The sequence below is a fragment of the Anomaloglossus baeobatrachus genome, chromosome 7 (assembly GCF_048569485.1).
Source record: "Anomaloglossus baeobatrachus isolate aAnoBae1 chromosome 7, aAnoBae1.hap1, whole genome shotgun sequence".
NCBI classification, from domain to species: Eukaryota; Metazoa; Chordata; class Amphibia; order Anura; family Aromobatidae; genus Anomaloglossus; species Anomaloglossus baeobatrachus.
Window position 1 is genome coordinate 118900657 of NC_134359.1, and position 26017 is coordinate 118926673.

At 49.5% G+C, this 26017-nt stretch overlaps 1 protein-coding gene across 7 annotated transcripts in view; it reads left to right on the forward strand.

The window, feature by feature from the left end:
* Window positions 1-26017, forward strand: part of TRAK2 (trafficking kinesin protein 2) — a 116463-nt gene that overhangs the window by 68384 nt on the left and 22062 nt on the right. For all 7 annotated transcript variants that reach the window (XM_075317618.1, XM_075317623.1, XM_075317622.1 and 4 more), the window contains 6 exons: window positions 70-148; window positions 2913-3043; window positions 3952-4026; window positions 17535-17672; window positions 17752-17831; window positions 18570-18773. In XM_075317618.1, the coding sequence (XP_075173733.1) occupies window positions 70-148; window positions 2913-3043; window positions 3952-4026; window positions 17535-17672; window positions 17752-17831; window positions 18570-18773 (707 nt within the window). The remainder of the gene's footprint in view (window positions 1-69; window positions 149-2912; window positions 3044-3951; window positions 4027-17534; window positions 17673-17751; window positions 17832-18569; window positions 18774-26017) is intronic.

Consider the following 26017-nt stretch of genomic DNA (forward strand, 5'->3'; position numbering starts at 1 on the left):
ACACTGTGTATATATGTATACATTTTTATATTCACCCAGTTACAATTCTCTTTGCTTCTTCTACTTTAGGCCTCTCATCTGACAACAGAGACCATATCATATGAAGAAAAAGAGCAGCAATTGGTCATTGACTGTGTGAAGGAAATTCGTAAGTGTTTTATAAAGTAACATTGCAGTCAAAGTGTTTTTTCCAAGTCATAAGTTAGGCCAAAGGCAGACAATGTGGTGTAATTACAAAAAAATGGATTAGCACCCATAATAGGTCACACCGCTCCAGTGCCGCTGCTCTGGTGCTCCCTGATGCTCCTTGTTTACTCAGCTACCACAGTGATGCAGCTCTCTACAGCTTACCTGCACTAGCCTAGTCGTTCTCATGCCATACATTGCTGCAGCCAGTGATTGACTGCAGTGGTCAGTGGGCAGATTGGTATTTCATAGTCTCAATGAAGTAAACAATGCTTGCTGGAAGCATTGGCGTGAAGGGGAACATGAGCAAAGTACAGGATTTTTATTATTTTTTTTATTATTTTATCACGTTGCCTGCCTTTGGTCAAAGTTTATGTATCCGGAAATGTATCCAGATACGTTTGTTTACTTTCCACTATGAATGTTTCTAAAAATTAGTGAGTACTATTTGCCAAGTCCCATGCTCACAATCCATAAAATATAGAAACTTGGTTTGCTTCTTATGTGTCTTAATTATTTGTGAGTGATCAATAATGCTGCGATTATGGAAACGCTATATCAGACCCCACGCTTGGTTTCTTCCCAAGTAATCACAGAGAATGCAGGAAACGTGGCTTAAGCTGCAAGGATCCTATCGGCTCTTACAGTTTACTAGAAAATAAAAAGACTTGCATTGCAACATATGGGTAGTTAAAAAAAAAAAAAACAATAACACTTGTAATTGTTCTAGAAAACGGACGTCTGCCATATTGGGCAAAAACAAAATCATTGTGTTATGTAGGTCTTTGGAATTCTTTGAGACATGTGTGTGTATATATGTATATGTACATACATACATACATACGTACGTACGTACGTACGTGTGTGTGTGTATATATATATATATATATATATATATATATATATATATATATATATATATATATATATATATATATATATATATATATATATATATATATATAATTTGCCTCTGTCTGTCTTGCTCCAAAATGACGTCATTACAGTGACAACTGTCGCATTGGCTGCGCGGCTCGGCCTGGCCCCGCCCCCTGTACGGATTGGCCGCTCTGCCAGGCCCCGCCCCCTAACACATTGGACGCTCCGCCTGGCTCTGCCCCCCGCACGCATTTCCCGAATCCACACAGAGCCCCGACTCCCAGGTGACTGCTGCACCCCCGGGGAGCCCACACCGGCAACCCAGCCGAGACATACCCTTGCGTTGCTGGGATTGTGGCGGAGCCGGCGCACGCTGGTAACCATGGTACACATCAGGTAACCATGGAAACCACTTTGCTTAATTACCCGATTGTGTACCATGGTTACCAGCGTATGCTGGCTCCCTGCTTATTCAGATCGTTGGTCTCCCGCTGTGAAACATGCCGATGCGTGCTGCACAGCAGGAGACCAACAAACAAAAAGTGAACCAGCACTGTCGCTTTGAATAGTTACCTGATGTGTACCATGGTTACTAGCTTACCTCGGCTCCCGCCACATGTGTGCCGGAGCCGGTGTACGCTGGTAACCATGGTACACATCGGGTAACTATGGAAACCGCTTTGCATAGTTACCCGAGCAACGCCCCCCCACACACTCTGCCTGCTCGGCCACGCCCCCCACACACTACCCCTATTATACTCCTCTCCCCCCAGGACTACTTCTCCTATTATACTCCCCTCTCTCCCTAGGACTACTCCTCCAACACACACACTGCACAAAACATACCTCTCCCCCAAAACACACACACACCCACACAAACCACGCAACACACACAGCACCACACACACACAACGCTGCAGACACACAGCGCTCCACAAACAATGCAACACACGTGACGTGGATAAGTGTTCCCATATATCGCTGAGCTTCTACTGCATCTGCTGGGTCCGCAACTTGCTCAAATCGTAGCATTTTAACCTTCTGATTCTGCTGTCAATATTGTCACCAGAATCTGAGGCGTTTTGAAGTACAGCACTTCTTCTTCCAGCCCAATGCCCCCCATTTGCTGTGGCAAACAGGAGTTTAACATTGGCCTCTGGGTTTGCCATAGACTAGATCCTGCCATAAGCAAATCTGCCCAAAACTGCGTAAAGTCACATAATAAAGAAGGGACAACCACTAATGGGGTAAGACAGGAGTAACAATTCATACAAGCTGACCACAATCTTCACTTATCAGTTTGCCAAGGAGCTGCTTCAAATACTTCTTCTAAATACGCTTTTCACCAGATATATGACCCCGGATGGAGCACTTCTGGCGAAACCAGTGTCTTATGAATGGTCCTCTACTGTATTGGAAGTGACCCCTTTTGGTAACTCATTTATGTATGTAGCTTGGAGTTAGCCTTGTATGCATTTTTATTCTTGTATACCTTGTGTACATACACGTGTAGGACCTTCTGCCTTTTTATGTTACTGGTTTACTAATCTATATACTTTCTTTCCTGCATTTGTATTTTTTTTTCTTGATTTAGTGATTTTTCTCTGAAGTATAGGCATATATGATTGGTTTGTCTAAAGGATACCTAGTGGGGTTTTTTTGTTTCTAATAAATCTGACATTTTGTGGTTTGTTTTTTTTACCATATTTCTATTAAAGCCGTAGGGAATCTTTCTACATATGATAGCTTGATAGTATTATATGCTGTCAAACACTAACCATATGCAAAATTATTAATAACCATGTGTCTTGAAACAAAAACTCATGTATTACAAAATCTCGTTGCAGGGGAATCCAATGCCCAGATCGGTCACCTGACTGATGAGTTATCCAACAAGTCTGAGGAGATTGTACGATACCAGGAGGAGATATCCACTGTTCTGTCACAGATTGTGGACCTCCAGCACAAGCTGAGGGAGGTATGGATCTGCTCCTGCCGGCCTCCACATGGACCGACTACTTAACTCTCCTTAACAAATCTTAAAGGGAACCAATCATTAGGATTTTCGTATATAACCTAAAGCCAGTGCTATACTGGCACTATCAGGCTGATTCTATACATACCTGTAGTTGTCAGCTCGGATGTTTTAGGTTTTGAAACTCAAGCTAGTAAAGTTTGTAAAATGAGCAGCTTTTTGTATGACAGCAGCTGCCGATCAGCTGATAGCTGGGGTGGGTATTCATAGTGATTCCCGCCCCCTTGTCTATCTATCCTCCCCCTATCTATTATTTATGCGAATTCCATTATAGAATCATTTTACGATCTGACTAGAAGGACTTGTGCTGATGTCATACCCATGTGACCAGAAGGATATCAACCAACATAGCTGATACCAGGAATTAACATTATTTTTCTGTTGGCTGAGGCCTTACCCCGTCTTGTCACATGGGTATGACATTAGCCCAAGTCCTTCTAGTCAAATAGTAAAACGATTCTATAATTTAATTAGCATAAATAATAGGGAGGATGGATAGCCAAGGGGGCGGGAATCACTATGAATACCCCACCAGCTATCAGCTGATCGGCGGCTGCTGTCATTCAAAATGCTGCTCATTTTACAAACTTTACTTGCTCGTGTTTCAAAACCTAAACATCCGAGCTGACCACTACATTTATGTATAGAATCAGCCTGAAAGTGCCAGTATAGCACTGGCTTTAGCTTATATAGGAAAATCCTGGTAATTGGTGCACTCTAATCTTTATCTTCTCAATTTCTGTGTAATTCTGTAATTTTAGCTATTACAATAGATCTGTATAGTGCACCAAACAAATATGGGATGATATATTTTATAAACTATGAGGAAATGCATATTTTGTATTTAACAGAGTGCGATAGAGAAAGAAGAGTTGAGAATTCATTTGCAAGCATCTAAAGAGGCTCAGAGGCAGCTGACGGCAGAGGTAAGAGTATGTTGATGTGTTGTGAGTATACACGTATGTCCACCCCTTAGTGCATATGCATGTACCTGGGGTCTGTAAGTGTGAAGAAGACTCGAGTAGAGTTCCCTACACAGGTGGTAGATACTGCTGTTACATAGCTAACTTAGTCCAGTCTTGATAGCGGCACTGTAATAAAACACTCACTATTGTGCGCACACTGGCATCCATCATTCCAACGCAATTATGGGGTATCGATAGATTACCATGGCTTTTGAGGGCCAGCTGTCTTAGAACTTGCCACAGGCTGAGCTTCATTGGGCACCGCAATTTGAACTATATATTGCAATACTTTTGTTTTGCAATATATGGAATAAGTAATCAAAGGATTGCAAGATCAAGTTCCCCAAGACGGCTAAAAATAAATATGCAATAAAAAAAGTTTCTTTATCGTTCCTATGGGAGACCCAGACATTGGGTGTATAGCTTCTGCCTCCGGAGGACACACAAAGTACTACACTAAAAAGTGTAGCTCCTCCCTCTGAGCTTATACACCCCCTGGATAACCAGATCTAGCCAGTTCATTGTTTTGTGTTCAGGAGGCATACATCCACACATGCATTCTCATCTGATTTTTCATTTTTGGAAAGATTTTGAAGAAAAGCGGGTCCAAGTCTGGACCCTCAGCATGTCCCTTCTCACCCCACTGTGTCAGCGGTGTTGTTAAGGTTGATTCCAAGGCTGGAGCCTTACATGCCGCGCTCCTTCACCATCCCTCGGGCTCTGGCTTGAAGTGGGAGCCTGCACGGTTCTCCATGCTTTGCAGGAGACCGGTCTCCATCCGCAGCCCTTCAGGATCCTGCTGGACGGAGCACTCATCCCCAGGGACATGGCCCTGCGTCTCAGCAAGCTAAGTACCTGAGACGTTTATGTTCTGGGGGTCCCTGTACTTTTATTATGTGGGGAGAGTGTGCTGAGTGTTTTTTGTGACATTTCCGGCGGGTTCTCTGGCTATCGCCTGAGAACCGCGCCGATGTTGCCTGCGCGCCGGCCACACCGCTCAAATTTAGGCCCCGGCTTCGCCGGAGGCCTACTTTCCGTTTCACTGCCCTCGCATGTCTTTCATGCAGAGGGACAGTGTGGCTCCGCCCAGCGGCCGTTCTGCACAGGGGAGAGACAATCCTCACTGAGTACATGTCTCCTCCCCTGTAAGTCTCTTTTGGCCCTCCAGATCCCGCTCTCAGGGTTGGCCCCGCCCCCTCTCCTCGCTCCGGCGCCATTTTATCAGCGTTTTCTCTGCAATCAGCACTGGCTGCAGCATCCCTGCTGAGGTGCTTGGGGGTCCGGGCTTTGAGATCTGGAGGGCACACAACACCGCTCCAGCGGTCTGGTAAGCCACAACCTCTGGTTGTGGGTCTCCGTATATACTCTCTGGGGGTCACTCTGGCAAGAGCCCCCACTTCAGCAGCATGTCTCACACGAGGAGCAAGGCTCCAAAGCTATATTCAGTATGCACTGCATGTAAGCTCGTGCTGCCTGAACCGAGCACATATCCACATTGTGATGCCTGCTCTGCCCTGACAATGCCTCAGCCTGGAATCGCCCCCCCAGTGGTCTTTCCGGCTGCTCCGGCTCCTGTGGCTGAACCCCTGGCTTGGGTAGAATCCTTCTCTAGGTCAATCTCCCAGTCTTTTGCCGACTCCATGGGACAGCTGTCCTGGACTTTGCTGAACATGCATCAGCCCCCTTCACAGGGTGCCTCTGCTGCTAGGGCTCTCTCAGCGGAGCTCACAGAGGATTCATCATCTGGTTCCAGACCCCGTCCTCCTAAGAGGAGACGCAGGGCTCCCTCTCCTTCCTCGTCCCGCGGCTCTGATTCAAGAGCTGACTCACAGGACGAGGAGGATGCCTTTACTGGGGGCTCGGAGGCTACCTCCATGTGCCCCATTGATCTGTCCGAAAGTGACTCAGATGTTAGTGATTTGATTGCGTCCATTAATTCCGTACTGGATCTCAATCCGCCAGTATCAGAGGAGCAACCCTCTCTGGCAGAAAAGCACCAGTTTACCTTGCCTAAGAGGACAAGGAGTGTGTTCTTTAACCACTCCAGTTTTCAGGCCACTGTGACCAAGCCTAGGGCCTGTCCTGACAAACGCTTCCCAAAGCGTGGTTCTGATGACCGTTTGCCCTTTCCACCTGAGGTGGTCAAGGAGTGGGCTCATTCACCAAAGGTAGACCCCCCGGTGTCTAGACTCTCAGCCCGGACCGTTGTATCAGTGGATGATGGCACCTCTCAAGGATTCCACTGACCGCCAGGTTGACCTTCTGGCCAAATCTGTATATGAGGCGGCAGGGGCCTCGTTCTCCCCATCTTTTGCAGCAGTGTGGGCTCTCAAAGCCATCTCTGCTTCTCTAGAGGAGATGCATTCCCTCACCAGGGAATCTATGCCCGAAATGGTTGCCTTAACTTCCCAAGCTTCAGCTTTTTCATCCTATGCCATGTCTGCCATGCTGGAGGCTTCTCACCGCACTGCGGTGGCTTCGGCTAATTCCCTCGCTATCCGCAGGATCTTGTGGCTTCGAGAGTGGAAGGCAGATGCTTCTTCAAAGAAGTACCTTGCTGGGCTCCCTTTTGCTGGATCCAGGCTATTCGGTGAACAACTGGATGAAATTATTAAGGAAGCTACTGGCGGGAAGAGTACTTCCATGCCACAAACCAAAACCAGGAAACCTGCCCAGGGTAGGAACCAGTCGAGGTTTCGTTCCTTTCGTTCCTCCAACTGGTCATCCTCTAAGCCCTCGGCCTCGTCCACTAACTCAGCCAAGGACCAAAAATCCAACTGGCGCACAAAGGCGCGTCCACAGAAGACCGCAGGAGCTGCTGCCACTAAGGCAGCCTCCTCTTGACTATCTGGCCGCGCCAGCAACGTCCTTAGTCGGTGGCAGGCTCTCCCACTTTGGCGACGTGTAGTTTCAACACGTCTCCGATCAGTGGGTGCGGGATATCATCTCCCACGGCTACAGGATAGAATTCTCTTCCAGCCCGCCAAACAGATTTTTTCTGTCAACTCCCCCCTGCTCCAAGGCCGCCGCCTTCTCTCAGGCCGTGGCATCCTTGCAGGCCAACGGAGTAATTGTACCGGTTCCCGCCCGGAAACGGTTCAGAGGTTTCTACTCAAATCTCTTCCTAGTCCCCAAAAAGGACGGTTCCTTCCGGCCCATCCTGGATCTCAAGCTTCTCAACAAGCATGTTCAGGTGCGGCATTTTCGCATGGAGTCTCTGCGATCAGTCATTGCCTCAATGACCCAAGGAGATTTCCTGGCATCCATCGACATCAGAGATGCCTATCTGCATGTGCCAATTGCAGTTTCACACCAGCGTTGGCTACGTTTTGCAATCGGAGAGGAACATTTCCAATTCGTGGCTCTCCCCTTTGGGTTAGCCACGGCCCCTCGAGTATTCATCAAGGTCATGGCAGCAGTGGTTGCGGTTCTGCACCTCCAGGGGTTGGCAGTGATTCCTTACCTGGACGACCTTCTAGTCAAGGCTTCATCCAGCGCAGACTGTCAGCGTAGTCTCGCTCACTCTCGCCACTCTAGCCCAATTCGGGTGGCTTGTCAATCTGCCCAAATCCACTCTGACTCCGACCCAGAGGCTCACGTACCTAGGGATGCAGTTCGAGACTCTGCCTGCACTTGTGAAGCTGCCCTTAGTCAAACAGCAGTCCCTCCATCTGGCGGTGCGCTCTCTGCTGAGGCCCCGCCGTCATTCCATCAGGCACCTAATGCAGGTGCTGGGTCAGATGGTGGCGTCAATGGAGGCTGTTCCCTTTGCCCAGTTCCATCTACGTCCTCTGCAGCTGGACATTCTCCGCTGTTGGGACAAGCAGACTTCCTCCTTGCACAGGCTAGTGGCTCTGTCGCCACAGACCAGGAGCTCCCTTCAGTGGTGGCTTCGGCCCCTCTCTCTGTCTCAGGGGCGCTCTTTCCTGGCCCCGTCCTGGGTGATCCTCACCACGGATGCCAGTCTATCCGGCTGGGGAGCGGTATGTCTCCACCACCGAGCGCAGGGCACTTGGACTCCGTCCGAGTCAGCCCTCTCGATCAATGTGCTGGAAACAAGAGCTGTGCTTCTAGCTCTCCTAGCCTTTCACCACCTGTTGGCGGGCATGCACATCCGAGTCCAGTCAGACAACGCGACAGCGGTTGCCTACATCAATCACCAAGGCGGGACACGCAGCCGCCTGGCAATGTTGGAGTTTCAACGCATCCTTCAATGGACGGAGGACTCCAAGTCCACCATATCCGCAGTCCACATCCCAGGCGTGGAAAACTGGGAAGCAGATTATCTCAGCCGTCAAACCGTGGACGGTGGCGAGTGGTCCCTGCATCCGGCAGTGTTTCAGTCAATCTGCCGCAAGTGGGGCACTTCGGAAGTGGATCTAATGGCATCCCGGCACAACAACAAGGTTCCGGTTTACGTGGCTCGCTCCCACGATCCTCAGGCCTTTGCAGCGGACGCTCTGGTTCAAGATTGGTCCCAGTTTCGTCTGTCCTACGTGTTTCCCCCTCTAGCTCTCTTGCCCAGAGTTCTGCGCAAGATCAGAATGGAGGGCCGTCGGGTCATCCTCATTGCTCCGGACTGGCCCAGGCGAGCTTGGTACCCAGACCTGCTCCATCTGTCCGTAGAGGTGCCGTGGCATCTTCCGGACCGTCCAGACCTTCTCTCACAAGGTCCGTTTTTCCGCCAGAATTCTGCGGCTCTCAGATTGACGGCGTGGCTCTTGAGTCCTGGATCTTGACGGCTTCTGGAATTCCTCCTGAAGTCATCTCCACTATGACTCGGGCTCGGAAGTCTTCCTCGGCCAAAATCTATCACAGGACCTGGAGAATTTTCCTGTCCTGGTGTCGCTCTTCTGGCCATGCTCCTTGGCCTTTTTCCTTGCCGACCCTTCTGTCCTTTCTACAGTCCGGTCTGCAGCTAGGACTATCCCTCAATTCCCTCAAGGGACAAGTCTCGGCGCTGTCAGTGCTGTTCCAGCGGCGTATCGCCCGGCTGGCTCAGGTCCACACCTTCATGCAGGGCGCGTCTCACATCATTCCGCCTTACCGGCAGCCCTTGGATCCCTGGGACCTAAATTTGGTCCTCACGGCCTTGCAGAAACCCCCCTTTGAGCCTCTTAGGGAGGTTTCTTTGTTTCGTCTTTCACAGAAAGTGGTCTTTCTAGTGGCCATAACTTCCCTCAGGAGAGTCTCTGATTTGGCTGCGCTCTCTTCGGAGTCACCTGTTTTGGTTTTTCATCAAGACAAGGTGGTTCTCCGTCCGACTCCGGATTTTCTCCCTAAGGTGGTTTCTCCTTTCCACCTGGACATTTCCCTACCTTCCTTTTGTCTGGCTCCTGTTCATTGCTTTGAAAAAGCATTGCATACTCTGGATCTGGTGCGGGCGCTCCGGATCTATGTGTCTCGCACCTCTGTTCTTAGGCGGTGCACCTCTCTTTTTCTGCTAACCACAGGTCGGCGTAAGGGCCTCTCGGCTTCTAAGCCGACCTTAGCTCGTTGGATTAGGTCGGCCATTTCCGATGCCTACGAGTGTACTCAGGTGCCTCCCCCGCCGGGGATCAAGGCACACTCGACCAGAGCTGTCGGTGCCTCTTGGGCTTTCAGGCACCAGGCTACGGCTCAGCAAGTCTGTCAGGCTGCCACTTGGACTAGCCTGCATACCTTTTCAAAGCACTACCAAGTGCATGCTCATGCTTCGGCAGATGCGAGCTTGGGCAGACTCATCCTTCAGGCGGCTGTCGCCCATTTGTGAAGTTAGGCTCTGCCTACTTCTCAGTTTTTCTGTTTATTCCTACCCATGGACTGCTTTGAGACGTCCCAATGTCTGGGTCTCCCATAGGAACGATAAAGAAAAAGAGAATTTTGTTTACTTACCGTAAATTCTTTTTCTTGTAGTTCCGTATTGGGAGACCCAGCACCCTCCCTGTTGCCTGTTGGCAGTTTCTTGTTCCGCGTGTTATCACCGGCTGTTGTCGTGGACAGAGTCTCCGGTTTTTCCTGTTCTTGCTCTGTCTTTACTTGTGGGTGGCTATTCTCCTTCAGCTTTTGCACTAAACTGGCTAGATCTGGTTATCCAGGGGGTGTATATGCTCAGAGGGAGGAGCTACACTTTTTAGTGTAGTACTTTGTGTGTCCTCCGGAGGCAGAAGCTATACACCCAATGTCTTGGTCTCCCAATACGGAACTACAAGAAAAAGAATTTACGGTAAGTAAACAAAATTCTCTTTTTTAAAATGCATAAATCAGAATCCACTCCACTTTTCCCCACATTAAGGGGAATCTGTCACCAGGTTTTTGCCACCTAATCTGAGAGGAGCATAACATAGGGACACAGACCCTAATTCCAGCTGACACAACACTTGCTGAGCTACTTAATGTAGCTTTGATAAAATCACAGTTTAATTAGTGGTAGGTTATCATTGCTCATTACAGGACTATTTGTCCTGCTGCCAGGTAGTTTGCTTTTATCAAAATGACAGCAAACAGCTCAGTAAGTGACACAACTGGAATCAGGGTCTCTGTCTCTACATTATTGCTGCTCTCAGATGGGGTATCAAAAACCTAGTGACAGATTCCCTTTTCTTTTTCGCTCCTAATTGGGAGACCCAGACAATTGGGTGTATAGCTATTGCCTCCGGAGGCCACACAAAGTATTACACTTAAAAGTGTAAGGCCCCTCCCCTTCTGGCTATACACCCCCAGTGGGATCACTGGCTCACCAGTTTTGTGCTTTGTGCGAAGGAGGCAACACATCCACGCATAGCTCCACTGTTTAGTCAGCAGCAGCTGCTGACTATGTCGGATGGAAGAAAAGAGGGCCCATACAGGGCTCCCAGCATGCTCCCTTCTCACCCCACTTCATGTCGGAGGTGTTTGTTAAGGTTGAGGTACCCATTGCGGGTACGGAGGCTGGAGCCCACATGCTGCTTCCTTCCCCATCCCTTTTTACAGGGCTCTGGGTGAAGTGGGATTCTATCGGTCTCCAGGCACTGAGACCGTGCTCCATCCACAGCCCCTGGTATCTGCTGGACATGGAGCGGAGTATCTTCAGGGACATGGCCCTGCTACATGGAGGTACTCTGTGTCCCTGTGGGGACCGCGCAGACACACGGCAGCACTGCTGGGTGTGTTAGTGCGCCAGGGACAGCGGCGCTGTCCGCACTAGTGCCATCGCACACCACAGCGTTGCTGGGTGTGTTAGTGTATTGGGTGACTACCGCGCTACCCGCCGCTGCCATTTTTATTTAAGGCGCCGCTGGGATTTGTGGTGCGCCGGGGACTTCCGCGCCGGCCAGCACTGAACGCCGGCCGCGCTTATTAACTCGAGTCCCCGGCTTCTGGGCCTAGTCTCCCTTCGTTACCGCCCACAGGCCTGACAGTCAGGGTAGGGGCGTGACGCTGCATAGCACAGCAGCGCTGAGAGCTGGAGTATGTTTTGCATACTCCACCCCTCTCACTGTGTGCACTGTGAAACCGGATTCCCGCACTTTCTCAGGCACGCCCACGGCTTCCTTCTCTGCACAGGACGCCGGCAGCCATTAGTGTCAGTTTCTGTACGATACAGAGACAAGTGTGGAAGACCCTGGCATTCTGATAGTCACACAATCGCTGCAACAGGCGTTAAGCAGCACCTGTGGTGCTAACCCCACTAGTGCAGAAGTGCACTTATAGATATGCTTGTACTATATACATTGCACTGTTTGGTCGCACGTTGTATATACCCTCCTGGATTGTGCGGAGGAGTTATCAGCATATTCTCTGTGTAAAACAAAGGTGCAGAACCACATGTTTTTCTATGCAGCCGGTACAGCATGTACGGCTATACGGCCGGCAGGTTACATAGCCCCCATTGTATCCAACTCAGCCGGAGTCTCTGCTAATGGCCAGAGGATGAGGACGGTGTCTGCAGTATTTACTGACAGATTTTCTGAGACTATGGCTATGATACTAGAAGCCTAGCAGTCCGGACATGTCTCTCACAACATGGGCACTGTTGAATCATTGATCCATGGCCCCCCTCAGTGTGAACAACTAACCGCTCCGGGAATGTCACACGCATCCCAGAGTCACGGCTCTGCACAGACGTCAGTCCCAGACAGCCTAAGCGGGCTCACTATGAGCGGCCCTCTGTTTCATCAGGGTCCTAGCAGAAGGACTCTCTGTGTAATGAGGCGGAAGTAGCGGCTCAGGAATCTGATCCTGAGACCGCTCTCAATCTGGATACACCTAATGGTGACGCCATAGTGAATAATCTTATAGCGTCCATCAATAGAATGTTGGTTATTTCTCACCCAGCTCCTCCAGTGGAGGAGTCAGCTTCACGTATTTTTCTGGACCACTCTGCCTTCAGAGAGGCAGTCCAGGAACACCACACTTATCCAGATATGCGCTTCTCCAAACGGCTTAGGATACACGTTATCCCTGCCCCCTGACGTGGTCAAGGACTGGACCCAGTGTCCCAAGCGGCATCCTCCAATCTCCAGGCTTGTAGCTAGATCCATAGTTGCAGTGGGAGATGGAGCTGCACTTAAAGATGCCACTGACAGACAGATGGATCTCTGGTCTAAATCCATCTATGAGACTGTCGACGCACCGTTGGCTCCAGCATTCTCACCCTTGGGGCACTCCAAGCTATTTTAGCTTGTCTTACACAGATTGACACGGTTACACGTACATCTGTGCCGCAGGTGGCATCCTTAACCTCTCAAATGTCTGCATTTGTTTCTTACGCGATTCAGGTTGCCCTAGACTCTGCGAACCGTACGGCAGTAGCCTCCGCTGCTCCGTGTTTTTAAGCAGAGCCTGGTCTGCTCGTTAAGTGAATGGAAGGCAGATTCTGCTTCCAAAAAAGGGTGCTTAACCAGTTGCCTTTTTTCTGCTGACCGGCTGTTTGGTGAGCGTTTGGATGTAACCATTAAACAGTCCAGGGGTAAGGATTCATCCTTTCCTCAGCCCGGACACAACAAACCCCAACAGGGCTGGAGGCAGTCGGGGTTTCGGTCTTTTCGAGGCTCGGGCAGGTCCCATTTTTCCTCGTCCAATGTGGACTCAAAAGGATCAGATTCTTGGCGGGCTCAGTCACCCCCAAAAAAGAGACAGTCTGAAAACCCGCTTCCAAGGCGGCGTCCTCATGACTTGCGGCCTCCTCTCTCCGCATCCTCGGTCGGTAGCAGGCTCTCCCGCCTTGGCGATATTTAGCTGCCATAGGTCAAAGACCGTTGGGTGTGAGACATTCTGTCTCACGGGTACAGGATAGAGCTCACTTCTCGTCCTCCAACTCGATTCTTCAGAACTTCTCCACCTCCCGGCCGAGCCGCTGCTCTTCTGCAAACAGGGTGCACTCTATAGGCAGAAAGAGTGATGACCCCCGTTTCTCTTCAGGAACAAGGTCACGGTTTTTACCCCAAATTATTTGCGGTGCCTCTAAGAACGGGCCGTTCCGTCCCGTTCTGGATCTAAAACTGCTCAGCAAGCTCGTGGACACCAGGCGGTTCCGGATGGAATCCCTCCGCCATGTCATCGCCTCAATGTCCCAAGGAGATTTCCTAGCATCATTAGGCATCAAGGATGCTTATCCACACGTGCCGATTGATCCAGAGCACTAGCGTTTCTACGCTTCGTTATAGGAGACGAACACCTTCTGTTCGTAGCTCTACCTTCCGGCTAGCGACAGTCCCACTGGTCTTCGCCAAGGTCAGGGCAGCAGTAGTCACAGTCCTGCACTCTCAGGGTCACTCTGTGATCCCATATTTAGACGATCTACTTGTCAAGGCACTCTCTTAGGAAACATGCCGACACTGCCCGAACGTTGCGCTGGAGGCTCTCTAGAGTTTTGGGTGGATCATCAACTTTTTAAAGTCAGATCCGACCCCGACCCTATCGCTAACATATCTAGGCATGGAGTTTCATACTCTCTCAGCGATAGTGCAGCTTCCGCTAGACAAACAGCATTCACTACGGGCTGCAATCTCTTCTTTAAGAACCAGTCGCACACATTGAGACGCCTCATGCACTTCCTACGTAAGATGGTAGCAATGGAGGCAGTTCTTTTCGCGCAGTTTCATCTGCGTCCACTACAATGTGACATTCTCCGCCAATGGGACGGGGAGTCGACCTCCCTCAACAGAGTCGTCTTTCTTTCTCAGGCGGCCAAGGAATCTCTACGGTGGTGGCTTCTTCCCACCTCATGGTCAAAAAGAAGGTCCTTCCTATCCCCATCCTGGGCGATAGTTACGACAGACGCGAGTCTATCAGGGTGGGGAGCAGTTTTTCTCCACCACAGCGCTCAGGGTACGTGGACTCAGCAAGAGTCCACCCTTCAGATCAATGTTCTTGAACACAGAGCAGTGTATCTTGCCCTACAAACCTTCCAACAGCAGCTGGAAAGCAAGCAAATCCGACTTCAGTCGGACAACTCCACAGCGGTGGCATACATCAACCACCAAGGAAGAACGCGCAACCGGCAAGCCTTCCAGGAAGTCCGGCAGGTTCTGATGTGGGTGGAAGACACGGCATCCACCATATCCACAGTTCACATCCCAGGCGTGGAACACTAGGAAGCTGCCTTCCTAAGTCGCCGGGGTGTGGCCGAAAGGGTATGGTCTCTTCACCCGGACGGGTTTCAGGAGATCTGGCGCCGCTGACAGAGGCCGGACGTCGATCTAATGGCGTCACGGCACAACAACAATGTGCCAGCTTCATGGCACGGTTTCACAATCATCGAGCTCTGGCGGCAGACGCCTTAGTTCAGCATTGGTCGCAGTTCCAGCTACCTTATGTGCCACCTCTGGCATTGTTGCCCAGAGTGCTGCGCTAGATCAGGACCGACTGCGGCCGCGCCATCCTCGTCGCTACAGATTGGCCGAGGATGTTGTGGTTCCCGGTTCTGTGGTGCCTCACGGTAGGCTAACCGGGGGCACTACCAGACCATTCAGACTGGCTGTCTCAAGGGCCATTCTTCCATTTGAATTCTACGGCCCTCAACCTGATGGTGTGGCATTGAGTCCTGGAACCTAGTGTCGTCAGGATTACCTCAGGACGTGGTTGCCACCATGAGACAGGCTAGCATACCAACGTCCGCCAAGATTGACCACTGGACGTGGAAGATATTCTTATCTCGGTGCTCGGCGCAGGGTGTTTCTCCCTGGCCGGTTGCATCGTCTATGTTTCCTTCCTTCCTGCAATCTAGGTTGGAAAAAGGGTTGTCGCTCAGTTCCCTTTAGGGACAAGGCTCAGCGCTATCTGTATTTTTTCAGAAACGACTTCCTCAGGTACGCACGTTCCTACGGGGAGTTTGTCTTCTCAGCACTCCGTACAAGCGGCCGTTAGAGCCCTGGGATCTGAACAAGGTTCTAATTGCTCTCCAGATGCCGCCTTTCGAGCCTTTGAAAGAGGTCTCCCTTCCCGCTTTTCTCGGGAAGTGGCCTTCTAGTAACGGTCTCGTCTCTTAGGAGAGTTTCCGAGCTAGCAACGCTCTCATACAAATCTCCCTTCCTGGTCCTTCACCAGGACAGGGTAGTTCTGCGTCCGATTCCGGAATTTCTCCCTAAGGTGGTATCCCACTTTCATATCAATCAGGATATCACCTCACCTTCTTTGTGTCCTCGTCCAGTCCATCAATTTCAGAAGGATTTGCATCTGTTGGTTCTGGTGAGAGCACTCAGGTTCTACTTCCCGCATGGCGCTCCTGCGCCACCTGGATGCACTCTTTGTCCTTGTCGCTGGTCGGCGTAAACAGTCGCAAGCTTCTGAATCCACCCAGGCTCGGGGGATCGAGGAACCAATTCTTGAAACCTACAGTTCTACTGGGCTTCTGGTTCTCTCAAGGCTGAAGGCCCATTCTACCAGAGCCGTGGGTGCATCCTGGGCATTACGGCACCAGGCTACGGCTCAGCAGGTGTGTCAGGCACCTACCTGATTGAGTCTGCATACTTTTACCAAGCATTTTCAGGTGCATACCTACGCTTCGGCAGACGCCAGCCTAGGTAGATAAGTCCTTCAGGCGGCGATTGCCCACCTGTAGGAAAGGGCTGTTTGACGGCCCTATCACGAGGTATTCTTTTACCCACCCAGGGACTGCTTTTGGACGTCCCAATTGTCTGGGTCTCCCAATTAGGAGCGAAAAAGAAGAAGGGAATTTTGTTTACTTACCGTAAATTCCTTTTCTTCTAGCTCCAATTGGGAGACCCAGCACCCGCCCTGTTTTCTCGGGGTTTTTCTGTTTTTTCGGGTACACATGTTGTTCATGTGGTATGGTTCAGTTCTCCGATGTTTCCTCGGATTGAATTGGTCTTTAAACCAGTTATTGGCTTTCCTCCTTCTTGCTTTGGCACTAAAACTGGTGAGCCAGTGATCCCACTGGGGGTGTATAGCCAGAAGGGGAGGGGCCTTACACTTTTAAGTGTAATACTTTGTGTGGCCTCCGGAGGCAATAGCTATACACCCAATTGTCTGGGTCTCCCAATTGGAGCTAGAAGAAAAGGAATTTACGGTAAGTAAACAAAATTCCCTTCTTTAAGGGCTTCCTCACATGAGCGTGTAAAACAGCCGAGTGTGATCTGATGTTTTATCGGATAGTACTTGGTCCAATGTTGTACTATATGGCTCACTGAAGATCTGCAATTTTTTTATTTATTTTTATTTAACTTTTCTCTCATGCCAATTTGGCATGAGAAAGAAATCGCAGCATACTGCGAGTGCTTCTTATTACCGGATGACATACACGCATACCGTGAAAATCATTGGACTTCTCTCGGATGACGTCTGAGTGCAGTCCGATTTACACCAACACAGACAAGGGAGATGAGGAAATGAAGTTGTCTTCTTTGCACCGGTGATCTGATTCTCACATGTGACACAATCGGATCACAGTGAACAACACTCAGCTCACAGAACACACCCGTGTGACACCCCCCCAGCCTAAAAATAGGAAACTAAAAGAAAAAAAAAAAAAAAACTTATTTTGTATCACCACGTTTGTAAAAGTTTGATAAATCATAATATAAAATTACTCTGCACTATAAAAGGAGAAAAAAATATATAAAAACTTCAGAATTACATTTTTTTTAATCAATACATTGTATATGTACCCTAAAATTTGTCAGCTCACCACACAAATATCAAGACCTCACACAGCTCCACCTAAGTTGAAATGAAAATGGGGACACAAACAAAATTATATATTTTTTTTTTTTTATTTTTATTTATTTTTTTTTAACAAATGTCGACAATTTTTTTTTTTCGCCCCATAAACAAACAAAAAAAGTTTATTCAATTTAGGTATCTGTAATGTTGCCTGGTCATTTTTACCATACAATGAACACCGCAAAAAATAATGGCCAAACTATATATATTTTTTTTATTGTCACCATTTCATCCCACTTGGATATTTCCCCATTTTTCACACCATTATATGATAAAAGGATCGGTTGTCCACCAATTTTTAATTGTAACTTATTTTTTTTTCTCAGCTCCATGATTTACAAGATCGCAATGCAGAATCTGAAGGAATGCTGCAGGAGGCTCAGGATGAATTAAAGATGTTGCGTTGTAAAGCCAGCCCCTCGGCACTTCTGAGGCGGCCTCAGTCCTGCAGTGTCTTCCCTGTGGTAAGTAAGGAAATGTACTGAGCGACGAATAAACACCTTTATGAATGGATGCATAAAATTCCTGTTTCTTTCTATATAGGATTCCCTAGCAGCTGAGATTGAGGGCACTATGAGAAGAGAGCTCAGCTTGGAAGAAGAGTCAAGTTTTGGTGAACGAAAGTAAGATCTTAACTTATGTCTTTAATGGTACAGTGAAAACATTAAAGACAAAGTCCTGTATCTGCAAACCAGTCCTTTGTTTATAGTCTTAAAGGAGTTAATCTCCATCATATTTATTTATCACTTATGATAAAGATAGATCATTAAAGGGTTTGTCCATGACACGGACAAACCCTTATCAATTGCTATATTCATGAGTATTCAATAACAGCAGCCTATTTTTACCTAAGGTTCTTGCACCGTTCCAGTGACACCTGCCTGGCTCTCCTGGGGCTCATATGACATTATGCCATTGTTATCTCCTGGGGCTTGGAGGACATTGGCTGCAGGGCTCACGTGCCATAATCAGAGGTCACTTCCTTCACACAAAACTGACACCAGGAAGAAGTGAAAGCTACTGCTGCTCTCGCACTTCTTCTGAATGTCCATTACATTCGGAGGAGATGAACGTACAACGGCCACTGATTGGCTGCAGGGCTCACTTGGCATAACAGCATCACACAAGCCCCAGGAGACCAGGCGCCAATGTCTCATATTACACAACCCTAGTTTTACTGTTGAATTCCTGTAGTCCCATGAGCTGGGACCCTCGATGATCAATAGAATGTGTGCAGCCTATATATATATATATATATATATATGTATGTATGTATGTATATATATATATATATATATATATATATATATATATATATATATATATTATATATTATATATTTTTTCCTCCCCTTGTTTTAGAAAACATCCAAAGCGTGTATTTGACACAGTCAAAGTAGCCAATGAGCTTCGCAGCCGATCGTCTTCTATGCCTGTGGCAATACCTGGGTCTAACCGCTCCGGTGTGGTGATGACCGCTTTGCCGTTTGAATCGGGGGCAAAAACTGAAGAGAAGAAAAGTAAAATCTGCATAGCCGAAGAAGAGATGAAGAAAAAAGATTTTAAGTAAGTGAGAAATAGCGATACATATTTTGTACTAATCTAATCTTGGCACAATCAGTGGAATGGTTTACTATTTATTATACCTGATTTCTTCCATATACTGATGATAGTAATGAAGTGTCCATACACTTTAGAGACATTCAGTATCTCCTTTGCAGAATAAAGGGACCATCATGACAGCAGACAACCCCTTTGTAGTATGTGTCTTGACTCCCCTCTATCATGCCTCATCCATGTAGACACATTCTCATTTACATGAGTAGTGAGTACTTAGAATATTGATGGCTGGAGATGTATGACATCTAGAAATTCCCATGTTAGGCTGCTTGTACTAGTCATTTTCATCATTTATCTATTTAAGAAGAACTGACCTAATGACTAAATTATCTTCTTTCTTTGTCGCTCCATTGGGAGACCCAGACAATTGGGTGTATAGCTTCTGCCTCCGGAGGCCACACAAAGTATTACACTTTAAAAAGTGTAACCCCTCCCCTCTGCCTATACACCCTCCCGTGGATCACGGGCTCCTCAGTTTTATGCTTTGTGTGGAAGGAGGCACACATCCACTCATGCATTCTCATATTAGTTATGTCGGTTGGAAGAAAAGAGGGCCCCCACGGGGTCCCCGGCATGCTCCCTTCTCACCCCACTATGTCGGCGGTGGTGTTAAGGTTGAGGTACCCATTGCGGGTACAAAGGCTGGAGCCACATGCCATCTCCTTCACCATCCCTTAGCGGCTCTGGGAGAAGTGGGATCCTGAACGGTCATCCAGTTGCTGGGACCGTGCTCCCTCCGCAGCCCCTGTGGGAATCTGCCGGACCGGAGTCTATTCAACCTCAGGGACCGGGCCCTGCAACTCTAAGGTACTCTGTGTCCCCATTGGGGAATGTGCAGGAGCGCACCTTCTTTCCGGACGCTGCGGCAGCTGCTGAATTGAGAAGACCGGCGGACTTCCGCGTCGACCGTGCCTGCTTGTCGGGCGCGGTCTCAAATTTAGTCCCCGGCTTCATCGCTGCCTAGTCGCAAAAATCCCGCCCCCGGGCCTGCCTGTCAGGGATAAGGGCGGGACTGCCGACCTGACGTCGGATGTGAGGGCCGGAGCATCCTGCATGTTTCCTCCCCCCTCACTGATCACTGTGGGGACCCCAGATTCCCGCACTTTCCTGGCGCCGCCCACGGCTCCACTCCCCCCCTGAGATCTCCGGCAGCCATTTTTTGGGCATTCTGCCGGTGGAGGATTCTCAGGAACAGCTCTACAGCTCCAGGGGACCTAAAGCTGGGAATCTGGAGGCACACACTCCGCTTGCTAGCGGTCGGTAAGCCACACCGGTCACCCGGTGCTGGTCCCCCCTAGGGTGCCGGAATAGATACGTATTTATATATATATTTCTGTTCGGTCGGGCTGTATACCCTGTTTTTGCCCATATACCCTCAGTGATCATTCTCCTAGGAGACAACAGCATGTCGTCCACAAGGAGCGAAGCTGTTAAGGCACAGGGGTTTTTTGCGGCCTGTACCTCTTGTGGGGCTATGTTACCTGCGGGTTCCACCTACCCTCACTGTGAGCAATGCTCGACCCCTGTTTCACTTGCTCAGCCGGAGCCTCGGTCACTAGTGGACCCCTCGGCTCATGTAGACCCCCCCTACTCCCCCTGTCCAGGCGGCAGGGATAGAGTTCTCCTCTTTTGCTGAGAAACTCTGAGTCACTTTCACAATCCATGGCTCAGTCTATGGACAAATGGTCTGCCACGCTGCTAGAAGCTTTGCAGTCCAGACCGGTCCTTACACAGGCCCCGGCCCCTGTTGGATCGTCACCTCCAGGCCCCTCTCGGTCCGAGCCGCAGCGCGCTCCCAGGTTGGGCCCTAGGTCCCACGCGGAGGACTCCTGCCAGGACCACAGTCCTAGACAGGCTAAGCGGGCTCGCTGGGAATCTCCCCGACTTCTTCACACTGCTCGGGTTCCCAGCTTGAGCAGTCTCTGGAGGACGAGGCGGACGTCGCAGCTCAGGGTTCTGACCCTGACGTCGCCCTTAACCTTGATACACCTGAGGGGGACGCATTAGTGAACGATCTTATCTCGTCCATCAACCAGGTGTTGGATCTCTCTCCCCCGCCTCCTACTGTGGAGGAGTCGGCGTCTCAGCAGGAGAAACACCAGTTTCGGTTCCCCAAACGTACACGCAGTGCGTTCTTCGATCACTCTAACTTCAGAGACGCTGTCCAGAAGCCCAGAGCGGTTCCGGACAAGCGCTTTACTAAGCGCCTCACTGACACGCGTTACCCCTTCCCTGCTGAAGTTGTTAAGGGGAGGCTCAATGTCCCAAGGTGGATCCTCCAGTCTCTAGATTGGCGGCTAGATCTGTGGTATCGGTGGCAGATGGCTCATCGCTTTAAGGATGCCACTGACAGGCAGATAGAGCTCCTGATGAAGTCCATCTATGAGGCCACGGGCGCGTCTTTTGCCCCGGCCTTTGCAGCCGTGTGGGCACTCCAAACTATCTCGGCTTGTCTGACTGAGATTAATGCTGTCACACGTAATTCTGCTCCGCAGGTTGCGTCTCTGACTTCTCAAGCGTCAGCTTTTTCTTCCTACGCCATGAACGCAGTCCTAGACTCGGCTAACCGTACAGCTGTGGCATCCACTAACTCTGTGGCAGTCCGCAGTGCCATGTGGCTGCGCGAATGGAAGGCAGACTCGGCCTCCAAGAGGTTCTTAACCGGTTTGCCGTTTGCTGGCGAACGCTTGTTTGGCGAACGATTGGATGAGATTATTAAGGAATCCAAGGGAAAGGACTCATCCTTACCCCAGTCCAGACCTAAGAGACCTCAACAACGGAAAATACAATCGAAGTTTCGGTCCTTTCGTCCCTCCGCCAAGCCCCAATCCTCTTCGTCCAGCAGACAGGAGAAAGGCCAGAGGAACTCCTATGCGTGGCGGTCCAAGTCACGCCCCCAAAAGGCCGCAGGAGGCACTGCCTCCAAGACGGCCTCCTCATGACTCTCGGTCTCCCCTAGCCGCATCCTCGGTCGGTGGCAGGCTCTCCCGCTTTGGCGACGCCTGGTGGCCACATGTTCAAGACCGATGGGTGAGAGACATTCTGTCTCACGGTTACAGGATAGAGTTCAGCTCCCGTCCTGCGGCTCGTTTCTTCAGAACCTCTCCGCCCCCCGCTCAGGCCGACGCTCTTTTTCAGGCGGTGGACGCTCTGAAGACAGAAGGAGTTGTGACCCCCGTTCCCCTTCAGGAACGTGGTCGCGGCTTTTACTCCAACTTGTTCGTGGTGCCAAAAAAGGACGGATCATTCCGTCCCGTTCTGGACCTCAAACTGCTCAACAGACACGTGAGAACCAGACGGTTTCGGATGGAATCTCTCCGCTCGGTCATCGCCTCGATGTCACAAGGAGACTTCCTAGCATCGATCGACATCAAAGATGCTTATCTCCACGTGCCGATCGCACCCGAACATCAACGCTTCTTGCGTTTCGCCATCAGGGACGAACACCTTCAGTTCGTGGCATTGCCTTTCGGCCTGGCGACAGCCCCACGGGTTTTCACCAAAGTCATGGCATCCGTCGTGGCGGTCGTACAATCTCAGGGCCACTCGGTGATTCCCTACCTAGACGATCTCCTAGTCAGGGCCCCTTCTCGGGTGGCGTGTCAACACAGCCTTACAGTCGCTCTGACGACTCTCCAGCAGTTCGGGTGGATCATCAACTTCCCAAAATCCAAGTTGACACCGACCCAATCACTGACTTACCTCGGGATGGAGTTTCATACACAGTCAGCGGTAGTCATGCTACCGCGAGACAAACAGCTTTCTCTGCAGGCAGGGGTGCAATCACTTCTTCGGAGTCAGTCACACCCCTTAAGGCGCCTCATGCACTTCCTGGGGAAGATGGTGGCAGCGATGGAGGCAGTGCCGTTCGCGCAATTCCATCTACGGCAGCTCCAATGGGACATTCTCCGCAAATGGGACAGGAGGTCAGCTTCCCTCGACAGGAACGTCTCTCTTTCCCTTGCAACCAAGACGTCACGTCAGTGGTGGCTCCTTCCCAATTCTCTATCGCAGGGAAAATCCTTCCTACCCCCAACCTGGGCTGTGGTCACCACGGACGCGAGCCTGTCAGGGTGGGGAGCGGTTTTTTCTCCACCACAGGGCTCAGGGAACCTGGACTCCGATGGAGTCTTCCCTTCAGATCAATGTTCTGGAAATAAGGGCAGTGTATCTAGCCCTATTGGCTTTTCAGCGGTGGCTGGAGGGCAGGCAGATCCGTATCCAGTCGGACAACGCCACTGCCGTCGCATACATCAACCACCAAGGCGGCACTCGCAGTCGTCAAGCCTTCCAGGAAGTCAGGCGGATTCTGCAGTGGGTGGAAGCCACAGCCTCCACCATCTCCGCAGTTCACATCCCGGGCGTAGAAAACTGGGAAGCAGATTTTCTCAGTCGTCAGGGCATGGATGCGGGGGAATGGTCTCTGCACCCAGAAGTGTTTCGAGAGATCTGTCGCCGCTGGGGAACGCCGGACGTCGATCTCATGGCGTCACGGCACAACAACAAAGTCCCGGCATTCATGGCACGGTCTCAGGATCACAGAGCTCTGGCGGCGGACGCGTTAGTTCAGGACTGGTCGCAGTTCCGACTGCCTTATGTGTTTCCTCCTCTGGCGATGCTGCCCAGAGTGCTACGCAAGATCAGGTCCGACTGCCGTCGCGCCATTCTCGTCGCTCCAGACTGGCCGAGGCGGGCGTGGGTACTCGGATCTGTGGCATCTCACGGTGGGTCAGCCGTGGGCGCTTCCAGACCGCCCAGACTTGCTGTCACAAGGGCCATTTTTCCATCTGAATTCTGTGGCCCTCAACCTGACTGTGTGGCCATTGAGTCCTGGCTCCTAGCGTCTTCAGGGTTATCTCAGGATGTCATTGCCACCATGAGACAGGAAAAAAGACCAAAAGAAAACTTATATGTAGGGGAGGGATCAAGTGTATAGACCAAAGGACCAAAAACCCCTTTAAAAATACTTTATATTTTATTTAATGCTTGTTAAAACATACCCCAAACAAACACAAAACACATGTAGACGGGACATAAATTCCAATAACCGCCAGGACAGTAAAGGACCCCTTCATTCAGGAGGTCACGCTGGCTAGCACCAGAAAAAGGGAAAATGCACGTCCCTAGTACATAGCAATTAATACTGCCTATTGTAACAGTCAGATTGTATATAAATATCCAATCTAGATTGGTTTGAAACAGTCAAATAGTGTATGAATAACCAATCCTGATTTAGAAGGTGCAACCAGGGTATGGCCAAACGAACCCTATGAAGGCCCTGCCTTGCCGCGGAGGTTGGCACCCTAAACCTAAGCGCTGTGGCGCCCCCACTCAACGAAGACTCACCCTGCTTTCCCTTCGCTGGTCTTATTGTGCAGCTAGTCTGGGAAGGAGGAAGTGAGGGACGGTTGCACTTTGCAGAAAATACTCAGGGGAGCTCTCATACAATCATAACAATAGAACAGTCTTAAATTAAATAGTATAGAGTGTTACAAGTGGACCATACCAACAGTATTTATAAAGCTTCAAAAATTGGCACACCAATAGTTACTGTGGTGCCTACATATACCACTCACGTATCTCTACACATGCACAAGACAAAGGTGGTAAGTCAAATGTGCCTACAATATAAAGAACCCTTGGAAAGACCTCCTAGGTTCCATAAACTACTCAAATGAGCACCCTCAATTCCAGAAAGAAGGAGATAGTCACAATTTCGCATGACAAGACAAAGGCAATGCCTAAAATGTCCTTAATAGAATCTCCTAATGATCCATTGATCACGTACCAAAAGCTCCCTCCACAAAAAGTTTTTTGGGAGACAACAGTCCGTATAGTTAATTAGACATAGGGTGCACACTTCACAGAAGGCAAATAAGATATTGTAGACACTTTCATAGAAGGCAAAATGAACTTCACAGAAGATGATACATGCAGTGGATTATAAGCTAGTTACTAAGGTCCACATAACCATAACAGACATTGTAAGATGTAAGCATAGTACTTAGCTTAATCATAGAAGTCCTATGACGGATGTAAATACATCAGGGTCCAAATTGACACCACCAAAGCACTGCCCAACGCGTTTCCCCCCGATCGCAAGTCACATCGGGGTTCATCAGGGGCTCCCTATTAGGGTAGAAAATCTGGCTGCAGTTTGCCACGTGTAGGACTTGTAATCCGGCGTCTCATGCTATACTGGCAGCGCCTGTATTTAAAAATGGCGCCAGACGCCACCCACAGCTCCGAAAAGCCGGAAGTGAGGAAAACCTATACTCGTCATAGAAAATGACGTAGGTTAGGAGGTTCAGGTACGGAGCGCTAGTGAGGAATCCCCGGAAGTGACGCTGGTAAGCACCAACGTCACAGGAAGTGATGTCAGCGGACTTCAATACCAGACGCTGCTGGGATTCAGCCTAGCGTGGAACGCACAATGCGCTCCACTAATTGGAACAGTCATCCTAAAAGGAGGAAGTACTACGCTATACCTCCACCGGCCTTCCCAAAGAAAAAATAGTGCAAGCAGCACACTCTGTCATTATCCACCAGACACTCACTCCGCAGCGATGAAGCTCAATCATATAATGGGACTCCTATGGTCTCTCTGAAGAACATGATATTTAATATCTCCCAGGAAGTTCGCAAACCACGGACCTAACCCATACTGTATGTAATAATACCTCCTTATTAAAATCAATATACAAGCCCACAAAGAGAATTATGGTTAAATTAGTTTGAGGAAAATATGTAATTTCGAATACAAGAAAAATATCTAGGATCAAAAAACAATTTAGAATAGACCCTGTGTGGGAACTTCCAAACTCCACATTTAAAAGTACCCACCTCCCTCAGATCCAACATCCCTCATGGATCTGAGGGAGGTGGGTACTTTTAAATGTGGATCATGTATATACTGTAAGTATATTACACCCTCTAAGGAGTTTGGAAGTTCCCACACAGGCAGAATCTACAAGAACCGTAACTTCGCTAATTGTAAGACGGAAGGAGTAATTTATATGTGCACATGCAGTTGCCCGAAAGACTACATAGGGCAAAACTAAGAGACAGCTGAAAGTCCGGATTGGCGAGCATTTGGGGGACATAAGAAATAAACGGATACCCCCCTAGCTCGTCACGTAAATAGCTGCCACAATGGGAATCCTGACTCAATTTCGTTTAGGGTGATTGAA